General features: G+C 34.7%; 1 protein-coding gene across 1 annotated transcript in view; it reads right to left on the bottom strand.

Annotated features, from left to right (window-relative positions):
- The window catches only part of LOC149839487 (neutral/alkaline invertase 1, mitochondrial-like), a 30,713-nt gene extending 14,694 nt beyond the window's left edge, over nt 1–16,019 (bottom strand). The window contains exons 1-4 of the mRNA XM_090002573.1: nt 14,782–16,019; nt 13,930–14,095; nt 13,625–13,836; nt 2,180–2,673 (exon numbers count right to left, since the gene is read on the bottom strand). Coding sequence (XP_089858699.1) covers nt 2,180–2,673; nt 13,625–13,836; nt 13,930–14,095; nt 14,782–15,681 — 1,772 coding nt within the window. The 5' untranslated portion in view covers nt 15,682–16,019. The remainder of the gene's footprint in view (nt 1–2,179; nt 2,674–13,624; nt 13,837–13,929; nt 14,096–14,781) is intronic.
- Between the last annotated feature and the right edge of the window lie 4,472 nt (nt 16,020–20,491).

Raw genomic sequence — 20,491 nt, 5'->3', positions numbered from 1 at the left:
AAGTGATTTTGAAAAATATTCAACCATAGAAGAACAAGAAAACACAAGAATTAGACACTCAGAGAGACCACGTAGAATTCCAGATAGATTTGTGCCATATGAATCTTTCGAACCTCACTATAGAGCTTGTTTAGCAAAAATTTATTCATACTTTGAACCTTCCACGTATAATGAAGCAAAGGACTATCCTAAGTGGCAAAATGCAATGAGTGAAGAAATTAGAGTCTTAGAAAAATCTCTAACTTGAGAATTGTCTGATATACCAACCAACAAAAAATCAATAGGATGTAGGTGGGTTTTTAAAGTAAAAACTAAAAGTAATGGATCCCTAGAGGGATATGTGCAAGAATATGGTATTGACTACGATGAAACATTTACTCTTGTAACACGTATGACCACTGTTAGAATTCTCATAGCCATAGCCTTTGTTAGAAAATAGCCAATTTATCAAATGGATGTTAAAAATGTATTTCTAAATAGTGATTTAAAAAAAGAAGTATATATGGATCCACCTCCTAGATATAATATTCCTAAGGAAAAAGTTATACGTCTTAGAAAGGCTTTATATGGTCTTAAATAAGCTCTAAAAGCTTGGAATGATCGATTTAGTTATGTTATGCTTAAGCTTGGATATACTTTCTGTTATACTGATACTGCTTTATTTGTTAAGAATTCCGCTACATGTATTGTTATTGTATTACTTTATGTTGGTGATATTATCATAACTGGAGTAGATAAATAAGGAGTAGATCAAGTTAAATTTATTCTCAAGCAAAGTTTTGAAATGACTGACCTTGGTTTCCTTAGATTCTTCTTAGGAATTGAGGTCGCATATTCTCCTCGAGGGTATCTGCTGTCTCAATCCATTGAAGCTGAAATTATTAACAGGTCTGAAATTACTGATGACAAAAGCGTAAATACTCCAAAGGTGATAAATGCAAAGATGAAGATTGATGATGGAGAACCTCTAGATGACCCTACTCCATATCGGCAGATGATCAGAGCATTGACGTATTTGACCATTAACAGACTCGACATTGTGCACATGAGTTGTGATGCGTATTATTAGATATTTAAAAAATTTTGCTTCTAGATAATTGTTTTTATCTTCGTCTTCTCTTAATTTAATTGCTTATTCTGATTCTGACTGAGGGGGAGACCCAAATGACAGATGCTCAACTACTAGTTTTTGTGTGTTTGTACGAGATTTTCTGGTTTCATGAAAATGTAAGAAGCAACAGAAAGTATATCTCTCCTCCACAGAAGCCGAATATCGAGCTATGAAAACTACTGCAACTGAAATTGTACGATTGAGGCATCTTCTCAAAGATATAGGAGTATTTGTAATAGAGTCATTAAGACTATGTTGTGATAACAAGAGTGTCATCTACATTGTTGAAAATCACACCGTTCATGAGCGAACGAAGCATATTGAGATGAATTGTCATTATGTTCGAGAAGATTTTTTGAAGAAAACTATTTTATTGTCATATGTTACTTCAAAATATCATCTTGCAGACTTCTTCACAGAAGCCTTGCCCTCCTCGAGGTTTCATTTTTTGTTGGACAAACTTTCGGTGATTCCCCCGTAAGTTTGAGGAAAATTATTAATGTATACACATACAATGTAAATATATATATATATATATTTATGTATATATATATATATATTTATGTGTTTACATATGTATGTCTATACATATATTATTCAGGGGCATTTTAGTCTTTTCACGCATGTATTCAAATAAGTGTATTTTCATTTTTTTATTCTTTTTATTTTTATTATTTGTTTTTCTGTTTTTATTCTCAGCCTTAAAGGGCTTTTTGGAAAATGGGTAGGGAGTCGTTGGGTAGGTCCCAACGGCTCCCTAGGGCCTTCTTTTTGTATATAAAGGGGTGAGACCGCTCTATCCATTCATGTATTCTAAAAGGGATTATTCTCCAATAATATCCATTATGTTTATGAATGTTTCTCAGCCCTTAGTGGCTCATTCTTGTGTTTTCGTGTATTAACCCATAAGAGGTTATATTCTCTACGCGTTATCTTGCCCATAAGTGGCACATCAAGGCATATTCTTCACTTCATGACACAAACAGACAAGTAATCTCACTATCAAGGATTCTGGAAGCAACAAAAAAACATACACAAGGACAATCAAACTCCAAAAAGGAAGCTTACGTGTTCTTTGGGTCACTACCAGTGATTATACGCCATTCCTCGTATTCAAGTGAAGGAAAACATATTTTTAGAGGCATCTTCCCGATAAGATCATCCCATTTGTTTTCTATGAGATTCAGGATAGACTCAGACTGTTCTGGAGTGGCCAAGGATGAGACAATGGACCACAGATTGCCAAGAGAGAAGAACCTGAAATCCATGTGAGCTGGCTGCAGATTTCCAATCAGATAGCCTCCTTTATCAGGAATCCATTCCACCAACCAGGAGGGAATTTGATCTGGGTAGATATTGAATTTGTTCACAGCATCTTGAGAATATTCTTCTGTTTTATAGCGGTATATCACATTTATCTTCCCCATATCCACCCAGTAGTATTCTCTTATGTGGAAAGACAATGCACTGAGTCTATTGTTGATGGCCCGTAATAGATTCTTTGAACCATCATTGATGATTATCATCTCACGTGCACATCGAAGAGCTGAATAGAACAAAGCCTGTCAAAGTTGAGATTAATCAGCCAGTGAATATAAAAATTATTAATATTATGTCAATAGCATATGAACAGAGACATTTAGGATTTGAGGATATGCATATTTTGGATACTTAATGAGCAAATCTAATGCAAGAGCTAAATATCAATGACATAAGGAAAAGAAGAACTTTCAATTCGTGCAACTACAGAATAAGTTTCAAAGAAAGATTGACCAAGCACAATGAACAAAATAATTAGCAAAGAAACATCATATATATAGGAAAAGTGGTAGCTTCCTACCACTTTTCTAGACTATCACCAGCCTGCCATGAGCGAACAGGTGTTTTCGTGTTGTTTCTTGCAAATTTGACCCTACAGATGTGTTCGGCAAGGTCGATTTGCTAGGAAATGACATTTGGATCATTTTTTTTTGATAAAAAACATCATTTTTGAAGCCTTTCATTATTTATGAAATTTTCCCACTGTCAATTTTTGAACCTTATAAAAAACTACCTGCATATCGGAACCAGACAATCCAACAATTGATTCCCATAAAATCAAGCATATAGAACAGAGTTTTATGGTCAGATTTAAGCATAGTTGGCAAACTCATGACTTAGAGTCGGATCGCCCAACCCTTAAATCGCGAGACAGCGGGTCGACCAAGTTAAGTCTATGCATTTTCTAGTGTTAAGATATAGAAAAAATCAAAATTCATATTGTATAATAACTAAATTTAGCACATGACATCAATGGCTAAGCAATATAAGTATTCAACTATACATAATTGTTAATATTTATGATTTAAAAACATATAATTTTTTATAAGTATTCTTTCATGAGTATGCTGAAATCACAAAATGCATGAAAAAAACACATAAGAGGGATGTGAATCGACAGTCCAGAATCGGTGACCCAGTTGGGGCTCGCCGGGTTCGCCAACTATGGATTTAAGGAAAACATGGGAAAAAAACCTTCAAAAGCCTGGTAGGCAGCTCTCTTTATTTCTCTCTATATATAGGAAAATGGAAACCTACAAAATGGGAACAATGCTAAATGAAACATACTAATGGATTTTTGGTGTTTTTTTCAAAATTTTGATCCCATAGATGTGTTCAACATGATTGATTTACAAGAAATCAACACTTGGATTATGCATTTTGGATGGAAAAATGGTATTTGGAGCCTCAAAAATTTATGAAAATTGTAGGCTGTTGATTTTTGAAACCTTATAAAAACCTATCCATGCATTAGAATCAAATGCTCCAAGAAGTGATTCATATAAAAAACAAGCATATAGATCACATCTATAGGGTCAAAATTTTGAAAAAATACTAAAAATCCATTAGCATGTTTCATTTATAACCGTGCCCATTTTATAGGTTCACATTCCCTATACATACATACATATATATAGGGAAATAAAAACCTACTAAATGAAACATGATGGTGGATTTTCATTAATTTCTAATGTTTTTTTTGAAATTTTGACCGTAAAGATGTGATCTATATGCTTGTTTTTATAGGTCTCACATCTTGGAACATTTGATTCCGAATTTTCGATGCATGGATAGGTTTTGATAAGGTTTCAAAAATCAACAGCCTACAATTCTCATAAATTTCCAAGGCTCCAAATCCCATTTTTTTATCCAAAATGCATGATCCAAGTGGCGATTTCTAGAAAATCAATTGTGTTGAACACATCTATGGGGTCGGAATTTCGAAAACAAACACCGAAAATCCACTATCATGTTTCATTTAGTAGGTTTTGTATTTTATAGGTTTCCATTTTCCTATATATATAGTGAGAAAAACATGCTAAATGGGTTTTTTGGCTTTTCTGGTGCTTCTTTTGCGATTCCAACCCCATAGATGTGTAAGGAAATGAGTTCCTCCGATGATGTTCACTAAATCACCAAAAGTAGACACTCAAAAGAATTCCACCAAAATGAACACACAAAGAACCACAAATGGGTTCAATCACAAACACCCACTAAAGGGGATAAGAACAAGAGATAAAAAATAGTAATTTTATTGATATACAACCCATGCAAGAACCATACATATGAGAGGGGGTTTCACCCCTATTTATACACAAAGGAGAGTCTCCAAAAAGAGGACGTTGGGAGAGATCCCAACGGCTCCAAATAGAGCAGTTGGGCTCTCTCTCCAATGTCTCTTCTAACTAAAAAGAAAAAGAAAAAGGTAAACTAAAAGCTAACCTAGTTACTATTTATATATATACATATATGTTGTATATATATTTTTACATTTTTAACACTCCTCAAACTTATTGTTGGATAACCGAAAGTTTGTCCAAGAGAGTGAAATCTAGGAGTAGCGAGAGGTTTGGTAAAGAAGTTTGTCAATTAATATTCTGAAGTAACAAAGGGAAGATCAATAGTGTCATGTAGGTATTCCTCTTGTACATAATGACAGTTCATCTCAATATGTTTGGTTCGTTCGTGGAAGGTTCAGTTACTGGCAATGTAGATAGAACTTTTGTTGTCACAACACAGTCGTGATGCTCCTTTACTCTGAACGCCCATGTCAGCCAGCAATCTCTTTAGTCGAAAAACCTTCATAGTGGTTGTAGCTATGGCTCCGTATTTTGCTTCAATTGAAGAGAGAAACTTTTTGCTACTTCTTACACCTCCATGAAATCAACGAGTCACCTAAAAATGTACAAAAACCAGTAGTTGAGTGTCGGTTGTTTGGATCACCTCCCCAGTAAGCATCAGTATAAGTAATTAAATCTAAGGATGAAGAAGCAGACAAGAAAAGTCTTCGAAAAATATAAGTTTTGATATGATAATAATACGCAAAACTGCTCTCATATGGACAGTGATGAGAGGATGTTGAAACAAACTCGTTGTGTGAACTGCATGCGCAATGTCAGGTCTCATAATTGAGAGATATGACAATACCCCGATAAGTTGTGTATGGTGTTGGATTTTCAAGTGGTTCTCCATCGTCAATCTTTATTTTGACATTGACAACTTCGAGAATATCAACCTTCTTATCATCTAAGATATCAGATCTTGCAACAATATCTAAAGCAAATTTAGATTGAGTCAACAGATAACCTCTAGAAAAATACGCAACTTCTATACCAAGAAAAACCCCAAATCATTCATTTCAAAATGTGTTTTGAAAAGCCTTTTTAATGTGTTCAACTCCCTGTTTATCACTTCATTTGATAATCATATCGCCCACATAGAGGAGAAGGATAATAATACTTGCTTCAAAAATCTTAACAAACAAAGTTGTGTCAGCCAGACAAGATTGAAATCTAACATCAAGCATAACTTAACTAAACCTGTCATACCAAGCCTTTGGTGCTTGTTTAATGTCATACACGGTTTTATCTAAATAAAGAGCCTTTTCTTTAGGAATAATTATACCAGGTGGTGTTTCCAATATAGATTTCTTCAACCAAGTTTCCATTAAAAAATACATTCTTAACATCCATTTGATATATAGGTCATTTTTGCACAGAGGCAAGAGCTACTAAGGTCCTAACTATAGTCATTCTGGCAACTGGTGCAAAGGTTTTCTCATGATCTATTACATACTCTTGAGAATATCCCATGGCAACTAGTCTGACTTTGTACTTTTCAAGAGTTTCATCCAAGGTTGCTAGACTAGGAAGTAGAAGCGGGAAACGATACGAGAAGTGAAAGCTAAAAGCGATGCATTTTAAAATGTAAAGGAAGCGGGAAGCAAGGAATAAAAAAAATAACATAAGAATTGAATGGGAATAGAAATGGAACACAAATAAAAACTAAAATAAAAGTGATTATTCTTAAATTTTATGATTTTTTAGTGTAAGAATTAAATTTTTAACAAAATCTAAAAATGATGATTAGCAATTTAGAAAAAGCATATGGAAGTGAGTGAGAAGCGTGAGAGAAAACACATAAAAAACATGAAAAGTATAATGAGAAAACATATAAGAAGAATAGATGAAGCATGTGGAAAGCATAGAAGTGTGGGAGAATCAAGATTCCCATCAAGTTTCAGAAGCGAGGAGTATCGTGCTTCTGAAGCAAGTTTTCGGGAAGCAGGCTTCCCACCTATCTAAGAAGCTTCTGGTAACTCTGGTTCCATCACTCTTGGTTTTAACCTTATATACCCATCGAAACCCTATAGATTTCTTTCCTGAGGGAATATCTTTTACAATCCAAGTATTCACCTTTTCTAAGGTATCTAATTCTACTTTCATGGCTTATACCCATTCAGGATGTTCCTTTGTTTCAACATAATTGGAGGGTTCTATATAGGAATGTATTAACGCAATATAGGTTTCATACTTGGGTGAAAATGACTTATAAGGCACAAATTTTTCAGGGGGTTTTGATACTCTAATGATCATCTAGTTTGTATTTCTACATTATTTTCATCATTATTTTATTTTTCAAGAGCACATGGATGTTCAGAATTACTATGCCTGGAATATTGGATACAACATTGATTCGAGATTGTTCTTCACTCATACCATGAGATTCTCCTTCACTAACCTCTTGATCTTCATCAATATCACAATCACCAATCTTTGGAATTAAATCCAATAGAAAAGAAAACTCAGTTATTTCCTTAGTTTTCTCAATTTCAAAAAAACTTTTTTTTTCTAAAAAGGACACATTCCTTAAAACATATAGCCTTTTATTTTTAAAGTTAAAACATCTATAGCCTTTTTTATTATTTGTATACCCTAAAAAGATACAAGGAATAACACGGGGAGAGAGTATCATTTTTATCAGTAAAAACAAAACATTTACACCTAAAAACTCTTAATTTAGATTAATCTGGGACTTGTTTGAAAATTTTTTTAATAGAAGATACATTTTTCAAAGAAGAGGATGGCATTCTGTTAATAAGATAAACCGCAATTAATATAACTTTAGCCCAAAATTCTTTAGGTACTTGGTTTGTAATAAGCAAAGTTCTTATTGTTTCTATAATATGCCTATGCTTTCTTTCAGCTAAACAATTTTGTTGAGGGGTATAAGAACAATATTTTTGATGTGGGATACCATTTAAATCTAGGTAGTCTTTAAATTCTTTTGATAAAAAATCTCCCCGTGAATCAGTGTGAAAGATGGAAATATCATTCTTGAATTAGTTTTTTATGAAATTGTGAAATATTTGAAAAAGTGAGAAAACTTGAGACTTGTATTTAAGGAAATAAATCCAAGTGTGTTTTGTAAAATCATCCACAAAAATTAAATAATACACAAAATCATCCTTAGATATAACAGGTGTTTGGCCCCAAACGACTGAATGTATTAACTCAAGTGGTCGGGAAGAAACAATGGTTCTTTCTTAAAATGGTAATATCTTCATTTTGCCAAGAATACAATTTTCACATGTAAAATTTTTATAATTACAAAAAAAATTTATCTGAAAAAACTGGATCTTGGATATACTAGGGTGGCCAAGTTTCTTATGCCACAAATCCAAATCTAATTTCTAAAAAATGCAACAAAATGTATTTTTGGGTTTTCTAAAAAATCCATATAGTACAAGCCTCCTTCTCTATGGCTTTCCACAATCAGCTTCCCTGAATGGAGATTCTGCACTCGACAACCACGAGAGGAGAAAAAAATATTACACCCATGGTCAGATAAACGATCACCAATAAAGACATTCAAAGTGTGTTTGCAAAACTCTCCGATGCAACATAAAGATGGAGACTTTCAATGAAAACTTTGATCCTTCCCGTTAATTATTTTTGTATTTTCAAACTTTTGACATATCACACCGTAAGTTTGATGGGGAGTGTTAAGTTGTATATATATATATTGTTCATATTGTACATATATACATATATATTCATATACATGTATATATATTTTATTTATAAATGATGTAATAGGTAAATACCTATTAGGGGTATTTTGGTCATTTTAGTTCTTATAATAGGTTGTGCCCATTAGAGAAAAACTGGTACTTTATTTTATTCTTTTCCTTTTGTTTTTGTTTTTTTTTTTGTTTTTATAGGGACTATTTGGTCAAATACCAAATATAGTTGATAGGTTTTTTTTTTACTAGTCAACATAGAGTTGACTAGTCAATAGAGCTGTTGGAACAATCCAACAGCTCTATTAAGGTCTCCCTCTCTCTTGTATGTGTATAAATAGGAGCTTTTATCCCCATTCATTTTCCAATGCTTCTCATAAACATTTATGCTCAATAAAGATGAATATTTTATGTTTTGTGTTTTTCTATTTAGTTTTTTAATGTTTTATATGCACTTAGTGCTTTTATTTTTGCACTTTGTTGGTTATTGTATTGTCTCATAGTGGACTTGTGCTTGTGCACATTGTGAGTGATCTTGTAAGCCCTTAATGGCATTGATTTGAGCTTGTGAACTTTTGTAATTGTGAACTTGTAAGCCCTTAGTGGCATTGTTTTTGCATTTTCCGCTATTTCATTACAAAGATATCTCAACCAAGTAGTTATAAAGTTTCAAAACAAATATATATTTTTTGAGTAAGAATAATACTCAAGTAGAATTTTTCAAACAAAGTAGCAATAATTTTAGAAACATTAGACAATCATTAAGAAAGATAAAATGAGCATACCTTAAAAAGAAATTTTTATGAAATCAAATTTAGACAATCATAAACCCAAAATTAACATAATTTTTAAGAAAACATAAATATTGATCATAAGAGAATAAGAGAATTTGATCACTAAAACAAATTATCAAGAAGAGATCAACAATCATGCATAAATAATATCTAAAAAAGCTTTTAGAAAAGCACTTTAAATGAAATAACAAATCATCAATTATATTAAGCAAACACGACAACATACATATAAAATATAACAACTTAAAAAGAGTCATCAAGAAAAGATGAGTTAAATAAATTTATGCAGAACAATGTGAACAACATAATCAATATGAAACATATATATGCAATATTTTTAATGCACATAATAATGGATGAGAACAATATCATAAATCACAACCCATTACAATTCATTCACACGACCTAGAATTGGTTTAAGTACAAGGAACCAAATAACAATCTTTACAATATATATATATATATATATGTGTGTGTGTGTGTGTGTGTGTGTGTGTGTGCGTGTGTGTGTGTGTGTGCGTGTGTTATCAATGAAATGCATGAAATTTTATCAATAAACATTTTTTCATACAAGAAAAACAAGTTTTAAAAGTTTAAAAATTTCATGAAAAGATTTTTAAAAAATCTCACATAACAAAAGGAATGATATATGCAAATCAACACCAATTTACGAAAGATATGAAGAGATTTAAAAATCTCACAAATATCAAGAAATGATATTTTGCAAAATAATAATAGTTTGACTATCATAAACAATCATTTCACTAGACCTCCAAACCTCAAAAATCAAGTGCATCAGCAACTAAAACAAGAGCATAAATATAATGTTACTAAAGGGCCAAAGACACACACAAGAGTGTGTATAAACATCTCTTGTCTACACATAATGACACTCAAAACAATTGTATCAGCGACTAGAATAAGAGCATAATCACAACACCAACGATGAGCTAAAATCACACACGAAAGTGTAAATAAACATCTCTTGTCTACATATAATGACACTTAAAAATCAAGTGTATCAGCGACTAGATTAAGAGTATAATCACAATGCCAATGATGGGTTAAAATTACACACGAAACTATGAATAAACATCTTTTGTCTATATATAATAACACTCAAAAATCAAGTGTATCAGTTATTAGATCAAAAATATAATTGCAATGCCAACAATAGGCTAAAAACACACACAAAGGTGTGAAGTATGAACATCTCTTGTCTATATATAATGATACTTAGATAGAAGGTACAATAGGAGGAACACACTATGTAAGAGAACTTGTAACGAAAACAAACTAATATCATCAAGAAGAATAACATTATCAATTTTAACAATCTTTCAAAACACTATGGTTTCAAAATAGATAGCCATCATAAATAAACATAATTATACACATCCATAATAATAATAACCAAATAAACAAATAAGTGATACAACACACCCACAGAGCCAAAGATCAAAAAATCGTCAGTTAGAGCCAAACTATAAGCTGACAATCTAAACAAACAAAAAAATGAGTTGCACATAACTCACCTCGACAAACAACTCTAGTTTAACAACAACAATGCCAAAAATAAATGAGGCATCATATAAAAATTTGTGATGGACAAAACAAATGTCATAAGGAGACAATACATATTTACAAAAATCAGCTTTCAAATAAGTGAGTTCATATATAAGAACTAATTTGAAAAAACAAAGTTTCAAATCAAATCTAATAAAGATAGATGAAAAATCATATACACAAAAAGATATCCAATGATGCAATCATATGCATGGTCAATATAAGCAAGTCTACTATAAGACAACAATGGCATAAAACATTAAAGATGGCCAAAAATATATATATAAATTTTTAAAGAACCATATTGAAAACCAAGGGTATACACAAGTACAACTAAACATGGATACTCACAAAGAGATCAAAATTTATGTATATACAATAATCTAATAACTTTAAAGCCACAAAAATTATGAAGAAACACATAAGATATGCATATGAAAACCATGATTTCACATAAGATACTAACATACCCAATATATATTTTGAATTATCATGCTTATGCAAGAGCCAATAAAACAATAGCTCATTTAAAAAGAGATTTTTAAGATAAAACTCTAATTTCAATTTAATTTGAGACCATAAAACAATACCCAAAATGTCTAATTTTTCAACCCAAAATACCAAAAACAATTTTGAAATGGCACATAATCATTAATAGTACATAACACATGCATAGACATATGTCCAAAACACATAAATATGAAGATGATATGCCGATAGAGAAATTGCATGAAAGCATACAAAACATCCTTGGCATGACTAGTGAACTTAAAATCATGATGACTCAAGATATAAAACATACAAGAATTTAAAAATTCTTGATGAGCACATCTCAATGAAGGCACCAAATAGAATTCAAAGAACATGTTTTGACACGTGCATAAAGTCATCAATAATCATAATGGTTTTCAAGAAACCCAAAATAAATAAATATATATATATGTACACAAGATTATAAAATTATATATTTTTGTATTAAAAATAATAATAACATGGAGAACTAACCATAAGCAACTCAAGAATAGACTAATTATGGGTTAATGTCAAAAGAAACAAACACAAGAGCCATTAAAATAATATTTCATTAAAAGACATTTCACAAAATTCTAATTCTAATTTATTCAAAAAACACATTTTACATACCCAAGAAATAACCATTATATTTTAAACAAATTTTGAAAAGAAAAGAAAGGAAATATATATATTATAAATACCTTTTTTTTAATTAAACAAGAGATACATACCAAAATACGAGAGCCTCGAGTCCAAACCATATATATCAATCCAAAATATTCTTTCGAAGCATGAACTCGAGCAAGATACCAAGATCAAGAATCCCTCGCTTTGATACCATGTCACAAAATATGAGGAAAAACAAAAGCAAGAACCACAAAGGGCTTACAATAACGCAGACACAACGTGCACATGCACAAGTCCACCATGGGATAATACAAGGTGTCAATATAGGCAATACAAACAGCCACTAAAGGCAATACCATGCATTAAAGCACAAAAGCAAGAATAAAATAAGTAACATTTTATTCATAATATACTCACAAAGTAAGTTAGAATGCTTTAGAAGAGCATTACTTTTACAAAGGGGAAATGCCCTATTTATAAATACAAAAGAGAAAAAGGGATACAAAAGAGGGGTCATGGGTTGTTGGACTGCCTCCAACGGTCATATTTATGATTGTTGGGAGCAGTTCAACAGCTAGTTGGACTGCCCCAAGAGTCCTTTGACTGATAATAAAATAAATAGAAAAATAAAAAGTAAAAAAAACAATGCAGTCCCTACTGGACTGTGCCTATTACATCAAAGGAAATGACTGAAATACCCCTGATGGGTATTTCAGTTTACATACAAAAAGAATATATATATATATATATATATATATATATATATATATATATATATATATATATATATATATATATATATATATATATATATATATATATATATATATATATATTACAATATCTTATCAATACGATCCAATACATTTTAACAATTATATCTTCAGTGATGCAGAGTGTCAAGTATACATGCTTTCTTCCCTTGATCATTGCATTTTTCAGCAATTGAACCAAGTATGGAAATGTTGGATTGAAGCACCATGGTAGCACGTCATTAAAAATGAACCATTTATATTTCCTGGGAGTTTGTTTCTCTAATTTCCCATTCATTCCCGTGTGATAAGCAACCAAGCATGCACTAGGCTAAAGGCCTCATGAGGACCTTTCTTGGATATTAGGATTTCACCAAATTGGATATGGCACAGGATCTCCTCTTATAATTAGTTTTCTTTTTCTTTGTTAGACTCAGTAGCCTTCATCAGGAGTTATCTTCTCATACTCTTCTTTCTCAGTAAATATTTACAAAAGCAAGAAAAAGAATGCTGAAATAAGTTCAAACAAAGCCAGGGACTTCTCAACAAATCGTTCGAAGGTTGTTGAAATTGAATCTGAAAGGGAATCTCAAATCACTCAACAAACTCCAACTTGCAAATCTTTAAGTCATGAAATAGTGTTCTGGTCCATTAACTCAATAAGACAGACAAAATCAACATAAACAAAAACAATAGGGTGACAACTGAATACAATCCTCGATCTTTTTCTGAAAGCATAACAAAGAATTTCAACATCGCACTCCAGAGAAAGCACAATCAAAGCATTGTGGACTTATCTGAACATTTTCATTCACATTACAGGAGCATAGAGAAAAACAATTTGATAAAATGAGGAAGCACATTCAAAAAGTCAACAAATAATTCTAACCAAATTTTTATAACAAAAAATTCAGCTTACTTGGATCTCAAGAGGATGACCATGGATGCCCATCCGGCGGTCAATCATACATGAGCCATCAGTGACCAACAAAGTGGGAAACATATCGAAGCCATCAGCCAAGCAAAGATTTAAGATCAATTTTATGCCTGTCTGCACATCTACCCTTTCTTGCAAGGCAAAATCACCAGTAATCTTCCCATAGGCTCTCAACAGAATAATCCACCATAATCCTGACCCATAATTTTAGAAGAAAAGCATCGTCATCAATTCAACATACAAATATGAGACGTGTAAGAAATTCAAATAGTTAAGCTTCCACTTACCAGAATCAACAGGAGCAACACGACCAATAGCAGATTCACCAAAGTCTGGGTCTAAAACCTCCTCGAATGCCTCATTGCTGCCATCAAGAGGCACGGTTCTCACTTTAAAACTTGCTGGCATCAAACCTTGGCCTGGGCTGTAGCAATCAACAGTTCTCTCCCAACTCTAGAAAAGAACCAACAAGCAATGAAAATTGGTATCATAAATCTCATTGTTAGCTGAACCAACATCAACTATAATACTGACAACGTAAATCCTTTTTTCCTTTCTTTTTTCATTTGCGCACCCCAACAAATTGAAAAAGAAAAGAATGAAACAAACAGAAGGAAGAACTTTCAAAGGCCAAAAGAAATGTAACGAGTATCGGTGAAATCACATACCAAAGTATAGATAACCAAACATGGGCAATCTTAAATAAATATATAAATAAGGAAAAAGGTATGGAAAAAAAACTGGGACAACAAAGAAACTATGAGAACCGAGAACGCAAACATAGTCGTTGTGCTTGCTCCATGAGTACAGAGTACATAATAGGCATCACATTGTTTCAAAAGATGTCCTTCTAAGCAAGCAAACTCAATCGAATGTTCAACTGCATCAAGGATGATGTTCTTATCGGAAAAATATAACAGCATTTAGAAAGGTTAATAAAATTAGATAAGCAACGAAACTACTGTCGAACAGCCATTATATTTCATATAAAGTCCTACTTGAGAGCAACTTCAGTCAATAAGATGACATTCCCGAAGTATTTCATAAGAAAATTTAGCAAACAGAAGTACCCCCAAAATGCAAATATGGTCCCAGAAACTAAAACAGAATGTGGAAAATGATCAGGCATCAAAATTCACCTGCAACTGCAATGTGTGCAGAATGAAATTCCGGACAATCTCCTTCTCACCCTTGAGCAAAAAGGCAAGTGCTGAGGGTACAAAATCTCTGATAAAAACCTGATCATAATTCAATGGAGTAACATCCGCCGGATCATTAGCTGCCACCGTCCCGATCGGACTGCCGCAATAGTTCACAATGGCAGCCCGCAGCAATCTCCATGCTTCTTTCTCGACCAAGGATTCCTCCCTCACCTTGGCTCCCTCCTCTACATGGCTTGATTCCAAGCCTTCAACCTGATCCGCAACATTCCTACTCGATTCTTCTTGAGAATCCAATAAATTATCCCATTTCTCATTAGAATCTGTGCCAACGCCCCGCAATTCATCGCCAATTCCCTGCGGATCATCTCCGCCAACACCAGGTGAATTGTCCCACTCCTTCTCTACGATGAGAGGCTTCACCCCCAGATTCTGTAAGTACATCCTCTCCAAATCATGCTCCTCGACTCGAGGATCAATTGTAGTCGAGCTAAACCGGACATTTGGGGCCCGCAGGACACGACCGTGATCGGAATTCTTCTGTTTGCTCTTCGCGGGATCGAATTCCGGCAAACTCAAGGCGGCGTTCGCAACAACCCGAAACCCCCTGTTTCTATCGACCCCCAACGACCGCCCAAACAGGGCCCTGCAATTGCTGCAAGCCAAATCGGAGACCCCGACGGACTTCCTATTCCACCCACCAATCTTATTAATCCAAGCCACCGATTCCAACGCAGGACTTGCCGAATTACAGCCTCGGGGAAGGCTTCTCCGAACAGGTCGAAGCGAGGAAACCATAGAAAGCATGGAATTGGATCTGACCAACATCCTGCAACAGGGTTTCAAGGTGAAAATCCCCATCGAACCAGGACGATTCATACCAACAACAAGGAAACGACCAAAACAATTGGCACCCAACTAATCAGAAATCGAATTTCGACCGGATTTACAAAGAAGAAGAGAACCTCTTCACTCAAAAAACCAGAGATTTAGAGAGGGATCTCGAAGAATCAAATCCAATCCTATTTCACAAAAAATACAACAGAATCTGAATAACTACCAACCAAAAAATCAAAAAATATATCAAAACCGAAAAGTTGGTGACTAGAATTATCGGTAGAAAGAGGTTTTCCTATGGAAAAGAGAAGCACCAAAAAGCGGGAACAAAAGAAACGAAACGATATCAAAGCCTGGAGCTTATACCAGAAGAAGAAGAAAATAAAAAACAACGGGCGGGAGTTTGCAGCTCTCTTTTAGAATGCCCAAACAGGGAACTTACTCATAGATTTTTCTACGTGTTTCCATCTTGTGAGAGAGAGAGACGTTTGAAAGCGCGTCAGTGGGCTCTTGTTCAAAATTGGAGGTTAGAAAACGTCACGATGTGTTTATATCCGAAGCGGTTCGATTCGGATAATGCCCGAGCCCGTATAACGATCCCCAATTCTATTTCTTTGGTTTAACTCTCTTCCATAGTGACAAAAGTTAAAAACGGCAAAATCTCAGCATGAAAAAAACTCGGGAGAATTTGAAAATTTTCATAAATCTTGCGTTTTTTTTCAGCAAAATCTCTGGAATAAAAAATAAATAAAAAAATATCAAAATATTTTTTTATAAGAAAATATAAATAAAACACATTTAAAAATAAAAAACTCAGGAGTTTTCACGATAAATATCTTTTAATAATATAAATATTATGATATTTGCCACGGTTTCAAAATCTCTCAACAAATTGCCGTTTTAAACTTTCAATCAATTTCTCGTGATATTTGTCACAGAGCTCTCTTCATCTCATAGCTACCATTGTGAGCCCTATTTCCAAAACATGGATCTGAATATATGACGTTTTGAAATAAATCAACAATTTTTTTGAGTTTTCCCTTATTCTCAAAATATCGCCATTTTTGCGGTAGTAACATGATGTAACATTTCTTTGTATAATATCTTACTTCACATTCTGGTGATGTTTGTGTATTTTCCTATATTTTCAATTTTTTATAATACTAATATAACTTTCTCGTTTATCAATAAATTTTTTTCCTGGACGAGAAACCTTTGCCCACCCTCCCCTTTTCAGAAAGATTTTGACTTCATTATTTCTTTTTCTCCCAAGAGCTAACCTAGCAATAGCCTGACTTTCAATTTCCATTCCATCGGCTACCTTCATGCTGTTTGGCTTGGTGGGAGACAAACAGGAAATCCAGTGGAATCGTAACACCGGGCATTGCCAATTCTTGGTTATCCAAACAGGGATATCGTCACGCAGAAGATTGGTCTCATGGATTTTTTCCGTATCGGTAGTAATCGAACCGGGAAGTGACCGATACAGGTTCTTAATCTACCCGATTCGTAACGGTCAACAAGAAAACAGAAACAAACTGCGACACGCAAATACAAGTCCCCCTTGTAGACCGGAAAGATTGTTATCTAAACAAATTCCAACACTTTTTCATGGTTATCGCTTTGTTGGTGGAGCGGAAAAGGAAAAGGGCATCTCGTCCGCTTCTTGCCCTTTCATTGAATTACGAGAATACCCATGTTCAATGGCTTATGATGGGAAATTTTTCATATGAAGATAAGGGATATTACAGGGTACAGACGTAATCTAGTAATTGGATAATTGAGACAGCTTTACACGTGTGCGTAACGTGGCGAGTAAAGATTGGGCCACGTACGTGGCTCTGAGTCTTCATTTCCCTTTCGTTGGACCGAGGCGTGGTCGTCAAAAGAAGCACGTGTTTTTAATTTTCTATGCATTTTGTCACACGGAGAAACTGTCATTTTTTAATGGCATGTCCTTGGTGTTAGGGGTGTCAATGGATCGGGTTCGACACCAAACCTCGTAATGTCAGGGTTCGGTGATAAACAAAGAGATCTGATTAAAATTCGGGCCAGATTATAAAGGTCCTATTAATATATGGATCCAAGTATGATTTATAAATTTTCACACCAAACTCGCACCTGACTCGACTTCCGACTAAGATCTAAGATTCCAACATTTCAATGTAAAAAAGATAAAAAATATTATTTTAAATGATCCGGGTAGGGTTCAGGTAATCCTTATAGAGTCTGAATATGGTTGCTCTTATGGTATATCTTATTGGACTCCAGTCCGGACCCGGTATCAGCATCTTAAATCAAATCTGCGTTTGGTTTCACCTGGATATGAACCAAAACTCACTAGGGATGGCAGTGGACAGGGGGAAAGCGGGGCCCCGCCCCGCCTCGCCCCGTTTGGACCGGGGATGAAGGGTATGAAACGGGGATGGAGGCGGGGACGAAGGTTAAAATCCATCCCCGTCCGGGGGTGGAGGCGGGGATGGACGTGCACTTTTCCCCGCCCCGCCTCATCCCCTCCCCAACCCCGCCCCGACCACTTTTCCCCGCAATATCCCCGCCCCGCCTCATCCCCGTTTGAACCGGGGATGGAGGACATGAAACGGGGATGAAGGCGGGGATGGAGGATAAAATCCATTCCCCGTCGGGGATGGAGGCGGGGGTGGAGGATAAAATCTTGAGGCGGGGCGGGGGTGGAGACCTTGTCCCCTGCCCCGCCCCGCCCCACTGCCATCCCTAAACCTCACCCGTTGACACCCCTGATGGTGATACGAGCACACATCCTCATATAGGTAAAGCACAGGTAAATAATATGTCCTGTTCAGCGGTATCCACATCTTATGTTGAAAGTAGATAAGGGCACTTAACACAACTAATAAATCAAGGCTTCACAATTTTTTTTCGACAAAGCCTGTTGATTGAAAGAAAACTAATTACATTAACGTTTACAAGAAGGATTCCAAACTGGACTCATGTTAGATAATTGCCTGTTGGTTTCTGAAAAACACTGTTCCCACTCTGAAACAGCAGCAACCTAAGTATTATCTGAATTTGTGTCTGGGTGAAGATGCAGCACCTACTGAACGACGTTTTTGAAGTCGTTCAGGTTGGACCAGTTTATTGGTCGTTCCTTTTTCACCTGGGCCAGTCTTCAACATCTTGTCTACGGCACCCACCTTATATCGGCATCGGAGTTGAGAAGAGATAGGCATGCCGGCTTTCGAATTAGAGTCCTCATCCACCAGGGGGTTATTCTCTTTCTGGGTTAGTATTCTTGTAGAGAAAGTGCAGGCCTGGGAAACAATGAATGTCTGTTTCAGGGTCTCAATGTCCATGGGAGCAAGCTGCCATTGTGGATATGGAGCTGATAAGGATAACGCTCACACGACTTTCTTAGAAACCAAAAAACAATAAAGGTGTTCAAGATAACTCAAATGAAGCTACAAGGAATCCGGCTCAATCAGAAGTCTCATGAGCCAAACCAGTGTTACTCTTTTTTATAGAATTATCAAAAACGATAATTCACCAGTGTTCTAAAACATTGTAAATGTTGTAAAACTCAAACTCTGTTATTCCATATATTGTAAAACTCTTTTATGATTATAAATAAAGTGCTCGACCTCTCAGTGAACAAGAGAGTCAAAAATTGAGCTTTCCATCCTCCTTGAAGTTCTTTCATGGTATCAGAGCAATCAAGCTCCAACGAGTTGTCAATGGCCTCTTCATCACCCTTTTTCTCTTCTATGACTCAATGGAATGTCATCGACAACCTTGTCTAGATAAAACTAAATCGAAACAACTACTTATTGTGGAGATCCTAACTTGAATCAGTTATGATTAGCCAGGATCTCCTCAAGTTTATCGATGAATCTTCTCCTCAACCAGATCCCTTCATTGTCGCGACAGATGAAGGTCAAATAGAGAATCTAAATTATCTTGTTTGGATTCGCTCTGATCAATTGGCTCTTAGTTGGATCACAACTATTGTTTCTGAAGTTGTTCTTGGTCAAATCATGAGAACAAAAATGGCCCATGAAGCCTAACTTATTCTGGAAAAAGTATATGGATCTCAATCTCCTTTGAGACTCATGCTTCTAAAAAAAGATCTAACTTTTATTAAGAAAGAAATTATGGATATAATGTCTTATCTAGACCGCATAAAGTTCATAGCCAACTCTCTTGCCGCCACCAATCATCCTGTAGAAGATGAAGAATTAGTTTAAATAACTTTAAATGGTCTTCCTTTCGAGTATGAAAGCTTTGTGACTTCCATCACCACTAATCTAGCCCTGTATACCTTCACAGATCTATATGATTTGCTTCTTAACTGAGAAAAATATATGCTTTTAATTCATGTCAAGCCTCCTGAAATACATGAACCCAGCAAACTGCCTTCAGGAGTCGTGGTCGTAGCTGCAATTTTTATTGAGGTCATGGCAGGGTACAAGAAAGAAATTTCTCTAGAAACACGTCTAATAGTAACTTTATCTCTCAAACTCAAGGTGACTGTAAGGTTGTCACCTGTCAATATTATGAAAAATGATGACATATTGCCAAAACTTGTTGGGATATCCCTAAAGCATTCTAAGTCATTTTGCTTCAGCAATCCACTGATGACTATTGATATCCTGGCACTGGTGCTACAAATCATCTAACCATGGATGACCACAATTCTCTCATAAATCACAATATCATGGGGGTGAGCAAATTATGGTTGGCAATGGTAAGATGCTTCACATCTCGCACATTGGTAATCGTATTCTAAAAGCTCATGACTATTCTTTTGATTTAAAAAATATTCTTCATGTTTCTTTAATTACGAAGAACCTTTTATTTGTGGCCCAGTTTAATGAAG

The sequence above is a fragment of the Nuphar pumila genome, chromosome 4, assembly GCF_984573655.1.
Source record: "Nuphar pumila chromosome 4, dmNupPumi1.hap1.1, whole genome shotgun sequence".
Lineage (NCBI taxonomy): Eukaryota > Viridiplantae > Streptophyta > Magnoliopsida > Nymphaeales > Nymphaeaceae > Nuphar > Nuphar pumila.
This window is presented reverse-complemented; position numbering and strand designations above follow the sequence as displayed.